Below are 19,432 nucleotides of genomic sequence, written 5' to 3' on the forward strand. Positions count from 1 at the left end.
CAGCGACTCCAATAAGGAAAGAGGAATGTTTCATTAGTAATGTCATCAAAACTCAGCCAGTCAGGGTAGGACAAACTCACTTTTAATACTTTTAAATGGCTAAACTAAGACACCATTTAATGTGTTAGATTTCATATGCTCAGAACACGAGAAACAAAAGTAGTGTTTAAGTGCATGTTAAAAAGTGCCTGTTTATTCTACTCCAGCTATAGAGTTGTAGAGTTTTTTTCTTCCCGGTTATTTTTCTTCCATGTTTTGGTGCTGTTTTTTCCCCTTTTTTTTCCCCAAATTTTAACGATGGTTCCCGTTGTTGGAAAAGCTCTGTGAACAGTCAGTATTTTCAGTCAGTTTTAGGTTGTGTGACAGCTTTTTAGCCGATTCCTGTTCACATAATTTATCACAGCAAAACTGTTTCAGGCGCATGTTTTAATTTTTCAAGACTTGGCAAAGAAAACGTGTGTAAACAAGAGCATGTAAATTGCCGGTGAAAAGGTTTGCTAATAAAGCTCGACTCATTTCGGCTCGGGCTGTATCATTTAGTGCATTTTAATGCATTTTGAGCAGGAAAACCATGAAATGAACATAGAATTGTGTTTTGTAGATGTGATAATAATAGCTGGAAAATAGAGGCACCAAGACGCACAGAAACCAAGAGGGATGCACTGGTCCATTTTAACAAGATCCACGGGCCAGTTAGTTCAGTGTTAGGTAGATTTACACCTTCTGTGGCATCTATGGTCATCTTCTCACCAGGGTTACATCTACTACCATGGTCATTAGGGCAAGAAGATGCCATTGGCAGCACTCTGCAGTCAGTGCGCAGAAATTAAGTAATAAAACGTATCAGCTAATGGCAAATGGAGAACAGATGTGGGGAAGCAGCATGATAAGGAATTGAAAGGGGGGAAAGGGGAGGGGCGGCCGTCAAGTGGCCACTCTGAGAATAGCCATCTTTGGCTGTAGTGTTTGTACAGTGCTTTAAACCAGTGATCACCAGCCCTGTTCCTGGAAATCTACATTCCTATACCTTAATCCAACACATCTGCTGCAGACAATCAGTGTACTTCATTAGCCACATCAGCTCCGAGTCATTAGGGCTCGAACGGAATTCTGTACAATGATAGATTTCCAGGAACAGGGTGTTGTAAACATTTCACGTAAGCATGTTACACATGCGCATTATTCGGCACAGCGCATAAAAAGTTATTGAAAAGGTCATGAACCTCGAGCGCAACCCACTATAAAGCAAGAACAGCATTACTATCTTTAGGAGAAGCACTCTCTGTCTCTCGCTTTCCCTCTCATGCACTTTCTCTTAGTCACTTGCACGCTGCGTGTGTGTGCTAGGCAACTTCTGTTCCCACAGTCTGACCTTGTCTGAAGGAAATGAATGGGTCTCCAACGGTTCATCGTTAACCAGAGAAAATTCTGCTGGACAAAAGTGGCTGTGCTGACATAGATGTAGTTGCTCAGTATGAGGGTCAACATCATTGCTCTTTTCCTGGAAGACTGTGGCAAGTTGGGAGTTTATACTGTACCCCACCTCCACCCCCAACAGTTGCAGTAACATCAGAAAAAAAAAAAACCTCAAATGTGGTTCATTAGCAGGTGATACTATTAGCATGTATAGTGTCAGAATTAATACATACATGCATGATGTGTGAAGGATGCCTGCGATAACAACTAGACATTCCAGCCAGGTCACCTACATCAAGGTTGAAACTTCCTGGAGAAAGCTAACGTTCATGCTAACTGGAGGACTTGACAGGTGCTGAAGTGATAGATATATGTCTGCTCACGTGAGGTGACAAGTATAATTGTTTCGCTGAGGTTGAGTGATTAAAAGCAGGTTCATTGTCAGTAAAACCGTGTGCACTTTTAGAGCAGGTTTTGCATGGATACTTTCAATAAAGAGGTGATCAGATTGCAAGACGAGAATAGGTGGAAAGTGAGAACAAAAGCACACAAATGAGGCTTCTCAAGGCCATTGGAACAGTTTGAATGTCTCAGTACTATGTCAGTGACGTATATTAGCCATATTATTTTTAAAAAAGCTACGTGTGTGTGTTCTTTGCAGCGCCCAGGTGTGTTCAACTCTCCGTTCCGCCCAGAGCCTGATGAGATGGAGCTGAGGTTAAGGACGGTAAAACCTTTGCGGACAAGATCTGCTCCCAAAGAAACAGCGACCAACCAGCAGCCATCTGGCTTCTTGTCTAGCATAGAGAGACTACCACCAATACATAAGACACCACAGGTAGAGTCCCCGCATGTGTTAACATGCCTATAGAAGGCTTCCTAACATAACCTAATGTGCTAAGAATTATAGCTATATAGAAATAAAGCTTCACAGTCAAAATAATGATTAATAGGTGACATGCCAATATAATCCAAAGCAAATATTAATGAACTAGTAGCATGTACATTGCTTTGAAATAATTCTTTTGTTTTTGTGTGTATCTCATAAGAAATAGTTTTAGATCTTCAAATGAAATACAACCTAAAACAAAGGAAACCTGAGTAAACACACAACATAGTTCATATATATACATTTTTTTTTTTTTTAAAGCAAAAAAAGCTTTCCAACACCTATCACCCATGTGAAAAACTAATTGCCCCCTTAAACTTTAAATCAGCAATAACTACACCCAAATGCTACTGATTTGGAAGCATTAAGATTTACTCCTGTGCTTTGGATCATTGTCTTGCTGCATAATCCAATTGCTCTTGAGTTTCAATTTATGGGCCGAAGACCAGACATTCTCCTTTAGGATTTTCTGGTAGAGAGCAGAATTCATGTTTCCTTCAATTATTGCAAGTTACCCAGGCCCTGAAGCAGCAAAGCATCCCCACACCATCACACTTCCACCACCATGCTTAACCGTAGGTGTAATGTTCTTTTGTGGAATTCTGTGTTTGGTTTACGCTTAGATGTAAGGGGACCCCTGTCTTCCAAACAGTTCCACTTTTGACTCATCAGTCCACAGAACATTCTTCCAAAAGGTTTGAGGATCATCAAGGTGTGTTTTGGTAAAATTCAGACAAGCCATAATGTTCTTCTGGGTTAGCAGTGGTTTTCACCTAGCCACTCATCCATGGATGCATTATTGCGCAGTGTTTTTCTGATACTTTGAAGTTGTCGTTGGCTTTTTTGTGACTTGCTGGATGAGTTGTTGCTGTACTCTTGGAGGAATTTTGGAAGGTTGGACACTTCTGGGAAGGTTCACTACTGTTTTTTTCTTCCATTTGGAGATAATGGCTCTCACTGTGGTCCTTTGGAGTCCCAGAGCCTTTGAAATAGCTGTGTAACCCTTCCCAGACTGATGTATTTCAATCACCTTCTTCCTCATCATTTCTGGAATTTCTTTCAACTTTGGCACTGTGTGTTACTGGGTAAGACCTTTTAACTAACTTCATGCTGTTGATAAAGTTCTATTTAAGTGTTGATTTGATGATTTGGGGAATTAGTGACTAGTAATTAGTATTTAGTACGGGGGCAAATACATTTTCACACATGCCCAGTTGGTATTGGATAACTTTTTTCATTCAATAAATAACAATCATTTAAAAAAATTATTTTGTGTTTACACAGGTTTCTTTGTTTTATCTTAGATTCTGTTTTAATTTCTGGAGAAAAAAAAATTGTATGAGATATACACAAAAACAGAAGAAATCAGGATAGGGCAAATACTTTGTCACAACACTGCACATTGCTAATGCCGTTTCAATTACTTTACACATCAGATTATTTATGAGTTAATAAAAAAAAATGCTCATGCTAAATATCTATTTAGATTTTTTGAGTGACTGAAAAGTCAGTTATTGCTTCGTACAAAAAGTCTATTGAAATACATAAAGTGAAATACATGTACAACTTCCAACATTCAGTATACAGATGTGTGCACAATAAAACAAATATCCAGTAATAAAAATACACATTTGAATGGATGGCAGAGTGTGGTGGCAGTTGTCAAAGGAGATCACGAGGATTCTTTAGAAAACACGCTAAAGAAGAATATTTGAAGCATGCCTCACTTCTTGTTAGTGTACGAGCCTGAGAGTGAAACTGGTGAAGAGCACATCTATCAGATTGGGCTCTTGTTATTCAGTCAATCCCATCAAGTCCCATCAAGGCATTTTAGAAAAAAAAAGACGTTTTTAAGCAGTTCTAAATTTAGCTTGTCATCTTGTCCATTTTTTTTTTTTTATTTGACGACGCATATTTGTATGTGTTATTTACAATGCATGACTTTTATGGTGACTGATTCTCATTATTGGTTTCTATTAGTGTAAAACATAAAAAAGCAGAAATAAGGCATGAATCATTTCTTTTAAATAGAGGCCAAGTTGCTCATCGTGGGCTGTGGATTCAGCAGATCCCACTTATTTGAAATTCATACAGACATACAGACAAAGAGAAAGGGTGTATTATTTATCTAGATTGTACCACTACAAAAACCCTCTCTCTTACTCATTGTAACTTTCTCCCCTGTGATAAGCATCAGGGAGTGATGGATTGATTATGTGTGCCATTTGGGGAAGCCAGGGGATTGGTCAGTGCCGGGTGCTGATCTGGTCTCGATAGCATCAAGGGCATTTGTGCCTGCATGAATTAGTAGCGACGATGTCTGAAGGTCACATTAAGAAAAAAGAGCAACAAAAGCCGAGGTAACAGGGAGAAGCTTTCTGTCCATGGGCAATGCAAGATTGCTGACCAGCATGATACTGCGAACGTACCTTGGCACGCTTTGCATTTCATGTGTCGCTGTGTGTTCACTGCCTCTGCACAGTGTCTTACAGAAACACATAGAGACTTCATTCACAATGTAATATCATACAGTATATATGCTATACTATATGTATGCTTTACTGGTATAAATAATTGCGAAATTGGGGTTTTTTTACACGGTCTTTCACAGATGTTTGTTTGTAAATGAGACCTTGTAGATGTACTCATGTTCGATGCACGTGAATCAAAGAGGGCTTTGGCTGAATTCACGTTGTGATGTCACATGACGCATCTTGGCCAAAATCTGTGGAAAAGCGGCGGTAATTTTGAAAAATTGCAAGCTCCTCCGAATATCACGAGTTAGAAAAATGAGGGAAAACCGTATGTCTCCATTGTTGTGATTAAGCAGTGAATGCTATGAGTATTTAAACTTTTTAATCATTTTTAAATAGTCTACAATTTTTGTAGCTAATCAATTAATTGCTTATATAGTGTTATGTGTCCGTTTAATGGCATAGCCTTTTGAAATACGAGGTTGTAGCAGGTACCACGATATAACACAAGCTGGCTTTGGTGTATGTGGTACCATAGGGTGAAATATTTATACCTTTTTACCCCTAATCCCATTCATGGTCACAATGCCTTTAGCATCACTAGAACTGAGCTTTAATACCACAACAGTAGCGGAGCCTGGGGGCCAGTTGGCTGCAAGAGGGAATCATCAATAACAAGTAGGGTGAGCAATAAAACATTTACGTTATCCCTCCCCATTCATGTCAGGGGCCTTTCAGGGCAGCTGCAGAGGTTCAGCGGCAGCGCCAGCGGCCCCTGGAGCCGAGCCTGCGCGTGGCCACATCCATCACGGCCCTGGAGGAGGCCAGAGAGGAGCTGCGGCAGCACGAATGGAGGACTCGCCTCATCGACCAGCCGTGAGTCCCACACACATGTATGCAACAGAAGAGCATTTAGACCAAGAGTGCTTTAAGTGTGAAATCTAAGATATAAATATAAATCAGGATTTGACAAAGCAAGTAATGTAGTCATGGCCAAACACAGGCTGCCTTTTAAAGATTCCACAAATTCAGTGACCACACATCAGTGCTGGGGTTTCAGTATATCTCTTTGCTCAAATAACATACATCATACTGACAGCAGGCAACATGTCACACTGCATTTCATATTCAGATGTCATAAATTAGGATAACTAAATGCCAGCTGGTGGTTTTCCAGTATCTCAAAAGTTGTTGTGCTTTATTTAAAAGAACACCAACTCTGGCTTAAAGGGCAATATAGCTTCTAGCTTTATCCTTCCAAACTTCTGAACAGATGGTAAAAACTCAGAAGGGGCCACATTTAAACAAGTTAGTGAGAAAATAACTGCACTCTTGAATAAAACACTGCCTTCTCAGCTATTAATGTCCCACCACGTGTATTCCATCCTTGCCGTAACATTATTAGAGTGCCTCTCAAGAATATAATAATTACAGTGGATTATCGTAATAACATTTTAAAACAATATTCCTTTAACCGTTTGGTTTGAAAGCCCTTCCATTTATTTAAATTACAAGCTTAGTGTGCAGTGTTTATTAATCAGGATGGCTCCAACTTTTAAACAGTAAATTAGCTAACCCCATTAACGCAGACCACTCCAGCCAGGCTGTTATACGAGAGGTAGTTACTGTGCAAATTGTATTATACATGTGGCAGCTCTGGGGCATGCTGAGGTGTGACCTGGCATCCGGCTCATTCTTTTCTCAGGAATTCCCACTGAAAAATAAAGCTTCCTAAGTCTCGTTTTCTTCTGTTGCACCATCTTAATTTCAATTTAAAGACATCTAAATTTCTCCTTCAGGATATACAGGGGTGTATTGTGAAAAATTAAAGAAACTGGACTGAACATTAAAGCTGGCAGTAGGGCTTGCTGTAATTCAAATCACAGGTTTATATGAACGTATTCATTCGAATATGTTTTTGTTTCTATAGTAACAGCACATTCACATGGTGGATGCTCCACATAATCGAAGCATGATGATGAATAGATTAAAAATGATGGGGTTTTTTTTAAATGTTTTTAATTTTTACTTTTTTTAAAGCATGTAATTATTGATATGGTGTTTTTCGAAAAGTAGATATTTATCGAACATTTGTGGAAGGAGCCTCAAGTGTCAGCACTTTGTAAGTTTTCCACCTTGGGAAAGTCTTCAGGATAGCTGACTTTGAGTTTTCCCATTTTTTTTTCTGTTTTTTACTTCTTATTAATTAAGAAGGAGAGTAAAAAATAGGCTGGTGAGGTCACAACTGTTTATAGCTACTACAATGAAAGTGATAAGAGAAAAAAACTTGTTTATTTAGTATAAACAGATGAAGGTTACCAAATTTCTACACTGTGTACAAATAGAATTATGATTATCATGCTTCAGTCTGCAGAGCCTTAATTGCCATATGAAAAGTGAGAAAGAAAACTTACACACACATTCATTCATTCTCTCTCTCTCTCTCTCTCGCTCTCTCTCTCTCTATCACTATTTTCTTCTCTGTTTGGTGGCTGCCTGGTGTGTTGTCAATGCACACCACCTCACACTGCCAAGAGATCCCCTGTGAGGAAGCCAAACTCCCCTTAATGGCTTTGAATGAATAAAAACTAGCCTATTAAAATGCAATTCGGAGGCAATGAAAGCAGTAAGTGAAACAGCCGGCTAGCAGCAGAAGCATTGTGTATTCGAGGACATTGGGGCCACATTAATTTTTACTCTGCGCTGTCTGTCCCATGTGCACATTAGCATGAGTTGCACTGTAATCTGTCTTGCAGGAGCGGCTGGTGTCTCTAGTGGGGAAGGATGTATGTATGAGGCCATTATTTAAAGTGCTGTGTTTGATGCAAACTTTTTTACTGCCCCATCAAAATTCCAGTTATTTTTCGCTCCTTTATTAGGCTATTAGGCCATAATTATTCATTAGGGTATTATACATAGGTTCTCTGCTTGAGGTGTATAGAGAGAATAAATAACATAATCACACTGATTATTATTATTTTCTTTAATAGTTCACTTTTTGCCATTATCAGATCTAACAGTATTTTACTTTTAGTTTCCCACACCAGTCATATCGTACCTAAGTCCACCCCATGCATGATTACCCACAGGAGAAGAGGCAATTATAAAGTATCCATATGCCAGGAATGATTTATAGACAGTTTACATTTTACAAAGTGCTTTGATAAGAGGCGTGTTCTTTTTTTTTTTTTTCCCCTGTTCAGTGACAGTTCCATGTTTGCATATATCTTTTGTATGATCTAAAAGGTATGATCTCCAGCATAGTTTCCACATATCTTTATTTAATTGCATTCAAATTTACCATTTAACACCTGCGTTTGTTGTCAGATCATCATTAAAAACTTATGAATATGACAAGTGTGGGGAATAAAAGGTCGTTTTTGTGCAGTAAAAGCTGGCAGGAAGTGCCGGAATTGTTGGTTGTTTGTTTGTTTTGTGATGAGCCAAGCCAATGCCCAGAGGACTTTTAGCCGTGCTCGTGCAGACACCTCTTGTACTGCGCCGGATAAATCTTCCTCCAGGCAACGTGTCTTGGGTGCAATTTACAAAATCAACCTCGCTGTAATTAACATCTGGCATTTTTCCTAAGTAACAGCCATTTGCATTGAACAAGTGCCCAACAAACACACGGGCGACTCTAACAACCCACAAGAAATCAAGCGATTAAGAAGCCATTCCGATTTGGACTGGAATCCATTGCGGTTCCAAGGGAGGAATGAGCCGATGTGGTCATGTATAAGGGCTGAAACATTAGCCGGGAGTGGATGTACTAGATAGAACTAGAGGCTATTACTGCAATTTAGGACTCTAATTAAATTTCTGCTGCTGATTGTGGCGACTCTAGCGATGTGGATTTTTCATATTTTACTGCCATTTACACAAACATTTTACTTTTACAGTTTTTTATTATTTTATTTTTTTTACGTCTGAGCACTACTCGTTAAGTTCCTTAGGTTAAGAGCTTATTTGTGGGAAAAAAAACCTCAAACTATTACATAAACTACATTAACTTCAGTTTTTCCCCCCTATGTGAATAGGTTTATGCCTTTTTCGAAGGCCCACCCAAAGAAAGAATATGAGGCTCTTCTCCGCACACATTCTCCATATCAGCAGACAGCGTACGGAAAAAAGTACTTCAGAGAAGAGGACAGGACCCATCTCCAAGGGAAAAAGGTACACTTATAGCACAGATACACAGAATATGCACTCTAGAACAATATATAGGTAGTCCATGGCATGATTGAGCAGGGAAAAGGAAAAGACACAAAGACACCACATCTTCAATTCATGTCACAAATTTGTCAAATCTGACAGCAATTTAATAAATACCCAAAAGTAAATGAGAGGAAAAAGCTCTCTCCTCTCACCACCCCGAAGTCCTTACATTAGGTAATTGAGTGTGTCTTTGCTGAAGGCTGTTCATGGATGAAAGTTCTTTATTGGCTCTTACCAGCAGGCACTGCCCTCTGCATCCAGTGCAATTGCCTGGAAATACCTCCTCCTACAACCAAATAAATATGAATGCCTACTTCTGACATTGCTCAGGCATGTGCAGCCTGTATTGCAGCACCTCAGATTTGAACATGTACCTGCACTGTTTGATAACTCTGGGAACACAAGAGACTGTGATCTCCACGTGCCATCTTTTCTATGAATCCCTATTTGAAGGTGACTGAGCCTTTCCCGTGTCTAGGTTCGTCATGGCATAACATGCTAAAAAGTGCAGCCAATCATGACACAACACAGTAACTCTCTCCATTCTTTTGAAGCCAGCTTCATATTCCAGAGGTGTAAAGCCTGTCCTGCTGCCGTTTGACAGTAATGAAGGCTCAGCGTAACAAGAGTGTGTGTGATTAGCATAATTGACGCAGCTGAGGATGTCACATTGAGGATTATCACTGATCCATAGGTAGAAGGGAGGTCCCCCCCACCATCAAGGGTTATGCCACACCCAGAGAGGTCTCATCTTACTGACAAAGCACACACACACTTTTTTCCCTGAATTAATTACAGTGCTTCATCTGGGTTTTCAGTGTTGTTCAAGGTGTTTAGGTTTTTAGGTTAAATCTCCTACTTATACTTGCACAGCAGCAAGTCAACTGAATCCAGTTAGTATAGATGTTTGCACAGTGTTTACAACTTTTCATATGCCTGTAGCACTTTACAACACAGTTCTCTAATTAATGCTTAGGTACTTACTAATTCAGCAGTAAGTAATCAAGTGTTACCATAATATTTCTTAAAGAATTATTCATCACTACTATAAACTACTATGTTGACCAAAGTGTAATGATTTAGTTACTTATATTAAATTACTATGCTGACAAAACTATAATGACTCCTCCAGTTTGGTGCCACTGTGTCATAAACTTTGTCATTATAGAAGCATCAATTACCTGATGCATTAAATAACTGTGATAATCTATTGATTCATGGTGCCTTAATTGATGATTAAGTACTTACTATAGTACTAGTAAGTAGTCAGGTATTTCCATATCAGTCTCTATTCAGTTATGTAATAAACAGCAACGAAATTAATTGGGCTACTCATCACTACTATGCTGACAACTATAATGACGACTTATCCAGTTTTGTGTACTAGTTAATAGTGATTTACTTGCAAAGTTGAGGACATTTCACTTTTTTCATTTATCACTTGTAATAACAAATAATGTATCAATAATGAACTCTTCTGTAATGAGAACGTTTACAACACTGATACATGTAGATTGAAATTGGATAACGAGTCATTACCTTTTTTTTTTGTTGTCAGCATAGTAATTTCATATTAGTTACCAAATCATTACACTTTAGACAAAATACTTTTATTATATTATAGTAATTGCTAATTATTGAAGAACTACTATGGCAACATTTTATTACTTACTGCTAACTTAGCAAGTACTTAAGCATTCATTAAGGAACCATATTAACAGTTAACTAATAATAGATAAGAAATGGTCCAGGACTTGATAATATATTATGTAATAATACTGTAGATAACTAGTAGTTACATTTCTACAAAGGATACCCTTCTTTTTAAAAAAAAAAAAAAAATTGCTTTGCATTACTCAGCGTGCCATCAATGCATGAAGGTTCCCCAGGAAATGGCTACTTTTGCTTTGCTGGGAAAGTTCTGGAAGAAAAAATAAATAATGTAGAAACCTAGGAGTATTGAAAGGGATGATGAAAAAAGGATGTAGTGAGTGTGTGCTGTTTGGACAGATACATATTTTGTGAAGTATAAGAGGGCCACATGAGGCCATAGCAGCCTTCAGTATAAATATCAAATTACATTTTCAAAAAGAACTTCTGTCGCTTAGCTAAAGCCTCCTTACTTTGCACAATTAAGGATGTGTCTGAGGAAACTCTTGGAAAAGTCTTGAACACTCACTTCTTTTTTGAACATTATATATTTGAGACGACGTGAGAGATCAGATGAAGTTTATACAGTAAAACAGTACGAACAGGTTTACTATCGTTTTTTCATGTCCATGTTAATTTAGGGGAAAAGGAAAAAATGAAAAGGTTGTTTTCACCTTCACATGCATTCACACCCTTCAAATCGCGTTACTGCTATAACGCGTAGGTTCCCACATCATGTTGTACTCTTGCCTTTATCAGACCTCACAGAGCTATTTGATATGCAAAAGTATTTCTACCTCTTTAACTCTCACAGGAAAAGCTTTGTCCCTTGATAGCAATCCTAAACGTAAATTGATTCTAAAGAGGAAATTAAATGGCACTTATTACACTGTCTAACTAGTAACCCAGTGTCATTTGTCTGTGGCTTGATAAATGTGCCATATTTGCCTGCGGTTGCCGCTTAGCGGTGAGATATGCGCCGCACACAAACCTGTCTTAATAATGAATTTCCACATCGCCTCATTCCTTTCTCCCTCACATTGACTCACAAGAAGATAATGATGGATATGGTTATTTTCAGGTGCATTTGTGATTAAATTATACCCATAATCTTTTTTTTCTTCCTCTACATTTCTTCGTTCCTCTTCCAGTTCTCCTTAAAATGGCACTTTGTGATGTGCTGAGATTAACACGCCTTTAGCAGAAAGCAGCTTACTATGATTTATCTCAATTGTAAAGTTAAAAGGAACCGGTGTGAAAATGGCAGAGGCCTCAGACATGCTCACATGCATAGCTAATGAACTTCTGATGCTTATATCTGCCTTTTTAAACACTCCCTGCTGTTTGACACATTAATTGCTGTTAATGTAAATCCTGTATTGATCTCTAGATCTTACATGCATACAGTACACCGCAAAAGCTTCTTGTGATTATGATGGCGGCTGTTGCTGATGCATTGTGAAAGTCCAGGTGGTGCGGATGACGGGTGATGCATACTCCTTAATTAGCACATTAGTTAACACCCCCTTGATGAGGACGGCCCTTCATCAGGCTGCCCTTTGCATGGCCGGAGCGTGTGTTTTGAGCTTTGCATCAGCACCACTAGCACTAGCTAATTACAGAGCCTAATGAAGTGCAGACAGTGGCCGTGCCTATCCGCAAAACCCTCACCATCACCTTGTATTAGACTTTCATCAATCACGCTTTTAAACTGATATATCTTGGAAGCAAAATCCCTGTGCACTACATACATTTTTCCTCGCTTGCTTTTTGAATGTTGCTTTAGTAATTGCTTTTTCCATTCCATGTCTTAGTCACCACACCACATTCTAGCATATATAAGCAGGAAAATTTATACCAATGATGTGACTGATGTATGAGGCATGTTTAAATGGGAATGATCCTCATTATGATTATGAAAAAAAAAAAACAATAAGTAAAATTTAAAAAAAAAAAAATGAAAACAGCCTGTTTTATTTTTTGGTTGGGTTTTTTTTTTTGGGTTGTTTGTTTGTTTGTTTGTTTGTTTGTTTGTTTGTTTGGGGGGGCATAGCTGATGGTGTCTGGGTTTTCACCCTACAATCACACATATGCATGCCCACACACACATCAGTCCAGGCTACATTAGTGACCAAGAGGCTCTGGGTGATTCACTATAACTGTTTTATAGGGTGATAAAATTTCCCAGCCCCTTCATTTGCCATGCAATAAACAATTCCCCAGGCGTGCCTCTTTCCTTTTTTATGTTATGTATGTATCAATTAACACTGTGCCTTCTTCCATCATGTCAGCATTTCCCTTTTTTATCGTTCTGCATACAAATAATGTCAATGAAAAATAAATGGAAGCATTTAGAAAAGCCTTGTTGCCATTTAACATTTAGCACCGAACAGCGATTTGACTCAGATCAGTTGTGTTTATATGTTATCAAACAGTATTTAGAACTTTAAACAGTGTAGCTCTAAATAATTCTCAGGAAAAGTATTGATGCTGTAAAGAGTTCCAGTGTAGCTTAATCTCTGAATGAAACAACCTGTATTATTATATATTTAGTCTTGGACTAGCTCACTATATTGATATTCCCCACTAAAGAACCCTTTTATGTGAATGCTTGCTGTGTCCAGAAATCCTAAAACAGCAACAACAACAAATAATAATAATAATAACACAATATGTGATCAGTGTCTTTCCAGTACATACAGGAATCAAAGATAACAACTTTCAAAAGCATCTTTGCATTAAGTGAGTTCCAGAGACGCACCCTTGCGACCAGGACTCTCTTTAATAGTTATGCTCCACTGAACCAATATATTCCTGTCTTTCGGCTTTGCTTTGCTGTACGTTCTCAACACCGGCACCAGATCTCAGCCTTCAAACAGTCAGACATGACAGCCTTCATTTTGCATTGTGAGGAATGTAAGTAAACAAAGAACAAAATGGAAATGACTATTTGATTACTTTGTTTAAAAAAAAAAGAAAGAAAGAAAAAGAAAGAAAGACAGATGCAATCTGAAGGGTGTATGAGACTGGTAAATGAAAAAAATAATAATAATAACACAGATGGTGAAAACAGGATAAAAACAAATGTGTTGTATTTGCGTTAATACAGGCTTGCCTGTGCAGGCTCCTTTACACTGGATTCATCAAAGTTTTCCGTTGTTCTGCTTATGATCACATTAATTAAGACAGATTAGCAAAAGGCTTTGATTATTTTACAAGAACTTGTACTTAAAGTAATTAATAATGCACAATATTAATATTAAAAAACAAATTTGTTTTGAGAGAACGGATGCAATTTTAGTATTCAGTGTTATATAGGCAGGGTTTTGCTAAGTAACATTATTATTACACTATTTACAACTATATGTAAATGACAGGTTCTATCGTTACCTGTGCTTTTGGTTTTCTTTTTTAATCCCGTTAAGTCTCGGCTGAATATGACATTGAAAAATGAGTTGGATTAAGGAGAAGCACCTGCAAGAAGGAGCGCCAGCCCTTTACATTTCTAAATCACAGTTATAGGGAACGTAGGGAGACGAATGAAAGCACTAAACCCTGGTGAAAGAGTGGGATTAGAGGAATAGCGTCCACATCCAGCGTGTGCTGGAATTTAATTGTATAGCCCTTGAGCTCAGTTGATCTGGATGAAGGATAGTGTAAAACAAAAGTCTCCTCATATGTGGCTATTAAGGTACAGTATACAGAATGACATCATCTGATGGATTCAGATTTGAGGCTCACATCTTGTCATTAACTTTCAGAATGTTCTAATGACTTTTTACAAAGTAGGAACATGAGCTCGGGTTACTGTTAGCGCTGAGTTTCTGTCTACGTTCTCCTTGTGTCTGTGTGGGTTTCCTCTGGGGTTTTCAGCGTCCTCCCAAAAAAACATGCTTGTGGATTGGCTAAGATTAAATTGCCTTAAGGTGTAAATGAATGTTTGTATGCTGACCTGCAGTTTACTGATGTCTCATCAAGGGTGTATTCCCACATCACGCCCAGAGTTCCTGGGATTCAGACAACTCCGAGATCTGTATTTACCGCAACTAGGGCAGAACAGTTTCTGAAAGTGAATGTGTGTGTGTGTGTGTGTGTGTGTGTGTGTGTGTGAGAGAGAGAGAGAGAGAGAGAGAGAGTGAGAGTGAGAGTGAGTGAGTGAGTGTCTGAGTATAATAGGAAAGATTAAAACACTATGGTCAATTTCAAACTTGCACTAAAAAAACCCAAATGGAAGATACAGTAAGATAATCGATATATTCATCCAGTTTGTCCATGGCTACATCAATAAACAGCATCTCAAAATAGCATCTCCTATGATAAATAATAAAAACAAAACATTTAGATATACTATTTAATCCAGTAGTGTGTTGGTTGGTTTTGAATTACATAATCTTGCTCCACAAACTCATAATCTTCCAACTTTTTAGAAATTTGCTTAAAAGATTGAAGAATATATACCTAAACATTTGAGTGCTCTTTCAGGCGTGACTGTATGCCAGAGAAAGCTGATCAAACTGTGCACATCAGTAAATGCTCAAACTAAAAAGAGTTCTCAAGCTATAATTAATAGTCCAATGCACACACTTCTCTTCTCTTCAGATCTCATATCAATGGCTATAAGACCATCCATGATGTCTAACTCTCTAATTATATGTTATTAATATTACGCTAACACACACTGTATGATTCCTTTTATTTTCTTTTTTTCTGCATGTTTCATCAGAGATTTGTGTGTTTGTTTTGTTTTCGTGTCCCACACTCGTACCCCACCTCAGCCTAAAGTCGTTTCTTCACATAGGAGAGATAAATAAATAAAATAGGATGATAAAATAGGACTTTGGTATGTGGGATGCATATTTCATCAAGCATCTGAATAAAGGCGAATTATTATGCATTGCCATTTTCGGGTTGGACTGATTACCATATACCATAAAGGGCTTCTTTTTTTTTTTTATCAGTCTAGCCCTGATTGTTTTTTTGCTTGTAGATATTTTTGCCTGTAGATATCCTGTCCTAGCATACAACTGCCTCATAAGACTTTCTCCAGGAAACCTCCATTTAAAATGTTTTGTGCATCGAACTTTTGCTTTTCATCCAGTTAAAGTATATTTCATATTAGCTGCATGAATCGAAAGGTCTAAAATGAGACATGGGTTTTTTCCCACCATGCAAAGTATGCACACTTTAAAGAATTGTTTAATATGCAGAAATATTATATTCTTGGTCCACTTTTACTTGTGTTTTGTAGCATAAATGTCATTATGGGGGAAATAAAAGTAAACACTGGAAATGTCCTAAAGTACACAATTATTATTCTGAATAGTCAAAAAAAACATCAAATGTTTTGTCACAGTATAGAATACAAATTTTGTTCTAATTTTTAAATATTTTTAAGGATGTTACTTCCAGATGAAACAATAATGATCACATGACTGTGTCCTCCCAAACAAGACAGTAATGTTACTTTTAATGTTCATAAATGACTTTTAAATGTTGTGACCTTTTCATGTTCTGGAAACAGCATATTTTATATACAATGTGGGGTTATTTAATTATGTTATTCCAAGATATAACAAATTTCTTTTCTTTTTTTTCACCCTATACTAATGCTTTAACACCTTTTGAGCCTGAATCAGCCTGCCTCATGTAAATACTACAGAGAAGCTGCTGCCACTACTACTACTACTACTACTAATAATAATAATAATAATAATAATAATAATAATAATACTCACAAAATGATATTTAATATTTAATTATCAAAAACATATTAACATATTTAAATTAATAGTGTGCAGTATTTAACACATTTTAAATGCCAATTAATTTCCAATAAGTGAGTTTCCAGTGTTTTATTCAAATATATACAGTAATGTGCAAAAGTCTTAAGCACATGCAAAGAAATGCTGCAGAGCAAAGATACCTTTAAAAAAAAAAAATAATGAAATTAAATGTTTCTCCATAAAAACAAATACTATAAAGAGCGGTAAACAGTAAGCTAAGGCAATAGTTGGTGTGTTGACACTTTGCTTTAAAAAAAAAAGTAGTCTCAGGTAGAATTCGTGCAGTTTTATAAGGACATTAGCTGGTAAGTTTTACTGAGCATCTTGCAGAACCAGCAAGATTTTCTTATTTAAATCCAGCAGCCATCATTATGTTGTTGGTTTTTTTTTTTTTTGTCTGAAAAGTGTCTCTCACCACTTAATATGCTGCTTTCTTTACTGACATGCAAACATTGTTCTGTAACATTTAATTTTGTGCTGGAAATCTAAAGTATTTTTGTACTGACTTGATAATGTAGAATTCATCAAATAAAAAAATTATAACAAAGTTTGTACTAAAACAAAAAGGGTGCCTAAGACTTCTGCACAGCACTGTGTGTGTGTGTGTGTGTGTGTGTGTGTGTGTGTGTGTGTATATGTGTATATATATATATATATATATATATATATATATATATATATATGTATGTGTGTGTGTGTGTGTGTGTGTGTGTGTGTGTGTGTGTGTGTGTGTATATATATATATATATATATATATATATATATATATATGTATGTATGTATGTATGTATGTGTATATGTATATATGTGTGCATGTGTATATATATGTCTCCAAGCCATATTAAACAATGCCTTTTTATTACATAATTTCAAAGTTTTATTAGCGCACGATACACTCATTTTATTATTACACGTTTCTTTGTTATATACGGTCTGTCCACCTCACTTAGCCCCACTCGCCACATGTGCTTGATGTGCCCTAATTGTTTTCTCAGTTTAAAAAAATCAAATACACTAAACAGTCATTTGCTTTGTCAAACTTCACAGTGTAGAGAGCTGTAGCAGCTTCAGAGGGAACAAGAAGCAGTGGTGTATGAAAGAGTCCTCTGCCTTTTCAGCTGAGAATTACGCCATCAACTTCTCGCTAGCGAACATAATGTAAACTCGTTTCGGCTGCAGGCCGGTGAGATGTCAGCGTGTCGGACTGCGGAAAGTGCATTGGATGCATTAGGATTTGACAGGGTCCTTTCTTGAAATAAGTGAAATTAATGGAGCTCTTTTCATGTACGACAAGGCCGCGGTACCCCTTTCACACTGCTTACATTCAGAGAAAAGTCAATACTTTTTTATTACTCGATTGTGACCTACATTCTGCACTACAAGTGCTAGCCTGCTAATTGGTTTCAAGAGGGGGAAGAAAAACAGAATAGCTCCATGCCAAAGAATGGTGAGGGTTTTTTTTAATGGCTGCATCTGTTTTTTAAGGGTAAGGTTACGACAAATGCTGGGTTAAATATGACTCCAGTAGGCAAAAATTAAGTTTCAGATTGAAGCTGTAGTTAAGTAGCAAAAGTTATGCATTTTAAATGAAAACGCACTAGTGTAAACAGGGCCTTAGTTGAAGCACCTTTAGATTTTATCACAGCATTCAGTCTTTTTGGGGGAAGAGTCAATCAGTTTGGCATATCTTGACTTAGCAATATTTTTGCCATTCTAACACAGCCCTCTTCAGGTCACCACACATATCTTTGATTGGATTTAGGTATATACTCTGACTGGGCCATTCCAAAACCTTGAACTTGTTTTGTTGAAGCCATATGTTTTGTTGATCTGGAGGTTTGCTTCGGGTCGTTGTCATGTTGAAAGGTGAAATTCCTTTTCATCTAAAGTGTTTTAACAGCCTTAAGGTTTTGTGACAAAACTGACTGGTATTTGGAGCTATTCATTTTTCCCTCCATCCTGATTAAAGCCCCAGTTGCAGCTGAAGCAAAACAGCTCTAATGTATGATGCTGCCACCAACATGCTTCCCCATGGGGATGGTGTTCTTTTGGTGATGTGCTGTGTATTTGAATATATTTAAACATATATTTTTTTTGGTATTCTGGCCAATAAGTTAAAGTTCTCATCAGACCATAACACATTATTCCACATGGTTTTGGGAGATTGGATTTATTTTTAATATTTTTTTTAGTAAAAGATTGACATCATTGCCGTCTTGCCAATCTAGCCCATAGCCCTGAGATATGAAGAATTCGGGAGACTGTTGTCACATGTAGGGAGAAACCCGTACTTGCCAGAAATTGCTGCAATTATTTTAATGTTGTTGTAGGCCTCTTAGCAGCCTCCTTGACCAGTTTTCTTCTGATCTTCTCATGAATTTTAGAGGGATGTCCTGTTCTTAGCAGTGTCATTGTTGTGCCATATTTTCTCCAATTGTTGATTATTGTCTTTACAGTGTTCCATGATATATCCAATGCCTTGGGAAAATTTTCTAACCCTCTCCTGACTGATATTTGTCAACAGTGAGACCTGTTTTGTAAGCTCTTTGTGGCCCACAGCTTTTCCAGTTGGATGTTACCAAGAAGATGTCAGGGAAATCCTGTAGGAACAGCTGTACTTTATTTGGGGGTAATCAGTCACTTTAATTGATGGCAGGTGTAAACTAATTATTATTTAACATGAGTGTGAATGTGATTGGTTGATTCTGAACACTGCCACATTCCAAATTATAAAAGGGTGTGCACACTTATGCAAGCTGGGTATTGGAAGTATTTTGTTTTTCTTTTTTTCCCCCAAAAAACACTGCTGGGTGTTTGTCACTTGATATTTATATGTTGCAATTTCACAATTACAGGTGAAAAAGTTTCAAACATGGTTTAACTTAGTTTAATTTTCTTATATCACAAAAACCTGCCATTTGAACAGGGGTGTGTAGACTTTTTATATCCACTGTATGCTGTAAATAATAAACCCAAAATTAAGTATATGTAGTTTTATTCTCATT

The 19,432-nt window shown here is 37.4% G+C and overlaps 1 protein-coding gene across 5 annotated transcripts in view; it reads left to right on the plus strand.

Annotated features, from left to right (window-relative positions):
• Positions 1–19,432, plus strand: part of spata17 (spermatogenesis associated 17) — a 33,932-nt gene that overhangs the window by 11,907 nt on the left and 2,593 nt on the right. For 3 of the 5 annotated variants that reach the window (XR_008386808.1, XM_053633250.1, XM_053633251.1), the window contains exons 7-9: positions 2,078–2,254; positions 5,507–5,655; positions 8,817–8,952. Coding sequence is in view for 4 of the 5 variants with exons in the window: in XM_053633250.1 (XP_053489225.1) it covers positions 2,078–2,254; positions 5,507–5,655; positions 8,817–8,952 (462 nt within the window). In the remaining variant the exon portion in view is untranslated. Of the gene's footprint in view, positions 1–2,077; positions 2,255–5,506; positions 5,656–8,816; positions 8,953–9,548; positions 9,933–17,474 lie in introns of those variants that run through there. The other 2 variants (XM_053633252.1, XM_053633253.1) reach the window with 2 other exon arrangements.

Source organism: Ictalurus furcatus, chromosome 9 (genome assembly GCF_023375685.1).
Source record: "Ictalurus furcatus strain D&B chromosome 9, Billie_1.0, whole genome shotgun sequence".
Taxonomy (NCBI): domain Eukaryota; kingdom Metazoa; phylum Chordata; class Actinopteri; order Siluriformes; family Ictaluridae; genus Ictalurus; species Ictalurus furcatus.